Below are 6,590 nucleotides of genomic sequence, written 5' to 3'. Positions count from 1 at the left end.
GAATCTAGCTATATAACTACTGACTGGCCTAGTGAATCTAGCTATATACCTACTGACTGGCCTAGCGAATCTAGCTATATACCTACTGACTGGCCTAGCGAATCTAGCTATATACCTACTGACTGGCCTAGTGAATCTAGCTATATACCTACTGACTGGCCTAGTGAATCTAGCTATATACCTACTGACTGGCCTAGTGAATCTAGCTATATATAACTACCGAGTGTTTCTCCCTGGTCTCCACACATGCTACCGTTATAAACACATGTATGGGATGGATGGCTACAATTACTTCCAACGCCTGACAGCTTTCGCTGACTTATCACTATACATATTGATTGATGAAGGAAGGGAATGGCCTAGTTCAATTTTTATAAAATCAATTGTGATGGAGATTGTGTGCCTCTGACATGTACATACATTGTACATGCTGAGACAGCATGGTTATGTAGGGCCACCTAAGCAGTTTAATACATGCAGGTCCATAATTATAACCTCCTTGTACATGTGTTACATAAAATTAACAAGCTTTTCATTGATTCTAATATGTATATAGGCCATCTGTCTACCCAGACCTATTGACTAGTTTCAGCTAAAAAATCTTTCAGAGCAGTTCCAAATATCTTGTAATTTTTTATTAAAAACTGAAATTGGCCTATTACACCTGTACTAATTTAGAAATTTTACAAGATCACAAATTTTTGTCTTTTCGTATTTTTCTATTAAATGAATATAAGGAATATAAATTTAAGGTTCTGTATACATTATACATATATATTATATATAATATAACTATGCATAATACAGGTTATACAGGTTTGACTTTATATAATTTTACACTACAAATATTTAATATTTATCTTTGTACATGTATCAACATGTTAAATTAAACATAAGTTTTCATATTTTTCAATAGTTTTATCACTAAATGTGGAATATCGTATCAACTGAATTCCTCAAAGGAAATATTGTTGAAGCTTAAGAATGAAAACACACTATATTGAGTTTGTTGGGACCATATTAAGTATAGTGTATTATGAAAATGAAGTGCACTTTCTTATGGAAAATGTTTCCTCAAATACTGCTGAAATCCACTTCCTCAAATTACAACACAAACTCTTGGAGAAATTTTTTAAAACATGTAGCCACACACAGGTAAACTGACTGTTTTTCACATTATGTATTTACTTCCTTCTTCCACACAACTTTATTAAACTTCTTCAGGCTGTGCCAGTAATCCTATTTAATTCCCATAAACTGTGTAATAGCATTACTCTTGGAGTCTATACACACTTGTGTGACAAAACATGCACATTCCGCTGATTCTGTTGTCAGTTACCCGTAAACGCAATGATTAGCAGATTATATCAAAGATGAAAGGATTTTTTTTGTTGTCATGTCGTCATAACATGGAGGCAAATAGACACATACAGGATGTTTTCTCCGTATTTTGAGAATGAGACCAGTAGCTTTGAAATTGGGAAATACATTGAAGTAATCCAAATACTGTTTTTCCTTTTTTACATAGTAGCATCTGAAAGACTTAAATATTGTTTTGTTTAAGATGTTGCTGTTGCATTTTCATCAGAATACAAACTGAGAATTTCGACATTATCAAATTGGAATTGGCCAGGCCAGGATTTGACCCCATAATGGCCCTGACATATTTGATGAAGTACACATTTCAAAATCATGACACACCTTCATAAATATCTAACAGGGAATCAATGACACTGGACAACAAGAAAAGACTTTTGACATTTGTTTCCTGGTACGAATCACTGATGACAGCTGTCAGCAGCAAAAAATTAAAGACATGAGAAACAGGTAGGTACAGTATAGGTAAATATGTACTCAACAAAATTATTTAACAAGGCTGTTGTTTCAAAATGTCTAATTGTACACCTGTACAAATGCACAACACCAGTTCAATTTCATAAGAAACAAGGTCATGATCAAGTTACCATAAAAATTCACCCTTGAGAATGTTATTTATTGGTTAGGATTCAATCATGTAGCATAAGGTCTGAGGCTTGCTTCTTAGGTATTGCCATGCTCAGGGTATGTTATATGGAGACTCCAGCTCTTTTCATCCATGGTGGTGAACTAATTACTAGTAATTAGTGAAGTTATTTTTAACCAAATCCTATTATTCAGACAACATACATTCCACATATATGTGCATTGTATTGCAAGATACACAGGTTTTGTCATCCAATTCATTCAAAAAATCAATGCGGCTTTCCTAGCAAAATAACCTGATCTATATCATACGGTATTTGACAGCTGGTTTTCTATTCCGCAATAAAAAGCTGTCACATCAATGAAAGGCCTAAGTATTCTGTTACAGTATCAAAAGTCAATAAGGACCAGATCTAGAGTGGTGTTGTAATTTGACACCTTGAAGATTTTAATTATTTTGAGGATACTTACACAATATGTCACTGAGTACAACATTGATCCATATCAGGTTTCAGTCAACCCCACAATCTTGCTCTTTATTGCCAGTTGATAAAATAGCAATTTATTTGACAAACTTCATTCAAGAATCTTATCTTACATGAAATTGTGGCTAAATTTTGCATATTTGTGCCACAAGCTATTTTGCTTTTTTCACAGCGAATGGTGTTGTAACACATATTATATATATACAGAGTTGGATTGGAAAACAACTTGAAGAATAACTCAGATTTTAGGGTCTTCTGATCGACTTGTGTTACGGCCATCACTATACCATGAGCCTTGACTTGTACTTCTAACCAACTTTAAACTCATACTTTTTTGTGATTAGTTTGGGCCTCAGAATTTTGTTTAAGTCCACCTTCAAACTTTGATCAAAAGAATTGTTCACTTTTTTTTAAAACTGGCCTCAGTCTTAAAATGTTGTGTGGCAAAAATCTAGTCTCAGACTCGTGCTAACTTGTATAACTCACCTTCCTCTGTTTTACAATAGTTTTAGCCTTAAGACATCCAATACTAGAACAGCCTAAGACGTATCATGTTAACTTGTATAACTCACCTTCCTCTGTTTTACAATAGCTTCAGCCTTATAAATAAGACATGCAATACTAGAACAGCCTAAGACGTATCATGTTTACTTGTATAACTCATCTTCCTCTGTTTTACAATAGTTTTAGCCTTAAGACATCCAATCCTAGAACAGCCTAAGACGTATCATGTTACCTTGTATAACTCACCTTCCTCTGTTTTACAATAGATTTAGCCTTATAAATAAGACATCCAATACTAGAACAGCCCAAGATGTATCATGTTAACTTGTCTAACTCATCTTCCTCTGTTTTACAATAGTTTTAGCCTTAAGACATCCACTACTAGAACAGCCTAAGACGTATCATGTTAAATTGTATAACTCATCTTCCTGTGTTTTACAATAGCTTCAGCCTTATAAATAAGACATCCAATACTAGAACAGCCTAAGACGTATCATGTTAAATTGTATAACTCATCTTCCTCTGTTTTACAATAGCTTCAGCCTTATAAATAAGACATCCAATACTAGAACAGCCTAAGACGTATCATGTTAAATTGTATAACTCATCTTCATCTGTTTTACAATAGTTTTAGCCTTAAGACGTCCAATACTAGAACAGACTAAGACGTATCATGTTAACTTGTATAACTCACCTTCCTCTGTTTTACACTAACTTCAGCCTTATAAATAAGACATCCAATACTAGAACAGCCTAAGACGTATCATGTTAACTTGTATAACTCATCTTCCTCTGTTTTACAATAGATTCAGCCTTATAAATAAGACATCCAATACTAGAACAGCCTAAGACCTATCATGTTAACTTGTATAACTCACCTTCCTCTGTTTTACTATAGCTTCAGCCTTATGACGTCCAATGCCTGGTAACTGTTCAAGGTCCTCTACACTGCACCTATTTATGTCGATCTTTTTGTTGGCCATGGTCTCACAACAAACGACGAGAGATCAGGCACACATCTGCAAAAAAAAGAGAAATTATCTTATAAGGAGGACAAAACTGGAAATTTGATTTTCATTAATTTGTACTATTTAAGGGCAATTTTCATTCAATCTTCATACGAAAATGTCAGACATAACTAGCAGCTATTTAACTTTCTTCATAGAACTACTTTTCATCCATTAGTGAATGGAAATGAAATTATTACATCCAAGTCCACACATATTTACAGTCCAGAGTGGACCATACCTCATGTTAAATGATGAGTGCTTGCATTTAAATTTATGTGAAAATGCTAATTTGGATATCAATTTTTTAAACCATCATATTCAAGTACTTTTTAAGGGCAATTTCCACTCAATCTTCATACGAAAATGTCAGACATTACAAGCAGCTATTTAATTTTCTTCATAGAACTACTTTTTATCCATTAGTGAATGGAACACTACAATATTTCAATAGTACAGTACTTGATACAGGTGTTATCATGACAAGTGATAAGGAAATTATTACATTCACGTCAACACATGTTTACAGTCCAGAGTAGACCATACCTCATGTTAAATGATGAGTGCTTGCATTTAAATTTATGTGAAAATGCTAATTTGGATATCAATTGTTTAAACCATCATATTCAAGTATAACTATAGGGAATGGTTTTACAAAACCCCTAACTAAGGTGACGTTTCATCGTTAAATTAAGAGGGAAAATGTCAACATTGCACTTGAAAATAGAACTTTACAAAACACAAGAAATCTATTAAATCCAATTCTTTTGAAGCGCATCAAAAAGCATTGAGATTGTTTTATATTTTGTACCGTTATTATGCTTACAGATATTTTGTCACTTTCAATGCATAACAGTTAGAAAATATAATAAATAAGAACTGTTCATTATAGGGGAAGAATGCAGTAGTTGTAGATAAATGGAACACATATGTGACAAATCGAAAATTCAAATTCTAATGGTCTGTGTTCTCCTGGGATGACTTGTCTTGATCAGCATAGTTTCTATATTTCCATCAACTTAGAAGAAATCTTTTATGTGTTTCAAATTCTGAAAAAAAAGAGTAAATCTGAATTCCAAACAAGGACGATTGGTTTATATGAGAAAAGCATACCTGCCAAGTGACCCCATTTCATCGGGTTACGCACAGGATTTTAGCCCTTCACCCGCTTTAATAACTTCACACGCCGAGTTACGCTTTTGACTCAGATTTTGTTAATTTCACCAGTTTTTGCCCAGAATATTTTCGTATCTTCCGAAGTCACTCGGAATTCTCTAGACTTTTCCATCCTTTGCCATAAGACAATCTATTTCCTGTTTTCGTCTCTCACCGACAATTAAGATGTGAGCTGTTTTTACAAGTGTTTATACAAAGACTGTTGTTACTGAACTTACCGACAAGTAATAAGTGAGGTGTTTTCATGAATAATTGAGTTGTTTTTACAATTGAATTTACGTAGTATAGAATTAGATTGTATTTTGAAGGTAACGTTATGTCTTTTTGAAGGAAGAAGTTGTTTATCGTTACAGTACTTGCAGGTTCTACTACATGAAATGCTAAAAGAAAAGATAATTGTGCACATATCAAATGTTGTAGGAAGCTGAGTTATAGTGGATAAAGTCTGGCAGTTGTGGACCATGCGCTGAATTCTGCACTCTTTGTAAATGGCATATTCCAGTTGTATCTGGTGCAAAAAAATATGTTTCTAAGACATTCAAAAACATGCACAGGCATTTTTTACTTTGTTTCTGTCAATCAAAATGATCCTGACAATAAGAATTCAAACCCTACTCGTATAAAACTGATATTTAATATGAGTAGGGTGCGACTTCTTATTGTCAGGACCATTTTTTTTGACAGAAACAAAACGGTATTTTATATGACTAGAATTTGACTTATTGTCAGGACCATTTCAATTGTCAAACATTAAAAAATCCCTGTGAAAACACAGTATCATATATATTATGATGAATTCATTTCAAAGTTGTGTAGTTGACAAATGCAAATCTTTTTATATTTTCAGCTTTAGATTTGGTATTATGGATGAGGATCAGCTACATAAGAAGAACAGTTCCATGAATGTAGAATGTACCTTTTACATCATTAAAATATTAAAGTTCTAATTTAATATCTACTTTCTTATATTTGTTGCGAAAAAAAAGCCGCCTCAAATGGAATCAAAATTAATACAAACATGTAATCAAAGTACTGAAAGTACTGAAAGCTAAGGCAAAAGATATATATATATTATTTTTGGAATGGACAACAAAATAAAGACGAAGTTCCCATCATATTGTACAGAAGGATTTACTGTTAATTTGTTATGAATCAAAGTTTTATGTAAAAGTGTACCACTGTGAAGTTATTCTTCTTGTGTGTACAGTATATCTTTATAGGTTTGTAGAAGAGGGATACCAAGTTTCCTCTAGAATAGATCATTTTAGACCTTTGGATAATTAATTTGCATAGGAATTAGGAATTGCTCCCCTTTGTCCATACAATGTATTTCATAGAACATTAAAAACTGAAACTGGCATTTACCCCTTTGACCAATACCTGATTATTTTAAACCATTAAATAGATTATGCATAGATTGTGAAAATCTTTGAACTTTGCCTTTGTTGTTGAATAA

At 33.1% G+C, this 6,590-nt stretch overlaps 1 protein-coding gene across 1 annotated transcript in view; it reads right to left on the bottom strand.

Moving 5' to 3' along the window:
• The window catches only part of LOC110457202 (F-box/WD repeat-containing protein 7-like), a 28,674-nt gene that overhangs the window by 16,289 nt on the left and 5,795 nt on the right, over window positions 1–6,590 (bottom strand). Inside the window, exon 2 of the mRNA XM_021508364.1 lies at window positions 3,830–3,970. Within this exon, the coding sequence (XP_021364039.1) occupies window positions 3,830–3,934 (105 nt within the window). The 5' untranslated portion in view covers window positions 3,935–3,970. The remainder of the gene's footprint in view (window positions 1–3,829; window positions 3,971–6,590) is intronic.

Source organism: Mizuhopecten yessoensis, unplaced genomic scaffold, assembly GCF_002113885.1.
Source record: "Mizuhopecten yessoensis strain PY_sf001 unplaced genomic scaffold, ASM211388v2 scaffold9049, whole genome shotgun sequence".
NCBI classification, from domain to species: domain Eukaryota; kingdom Metazoa; phylum Mollusca; class Bivalvia; order Pectinida; family Pectinidae; genus Mizuhopecten; species Mizuhopecten yessoensis.
Note: the sequence above shows the minus strand (reverse complement) of the source record. Positions and strands in the feature narration are given on the sequence as shown.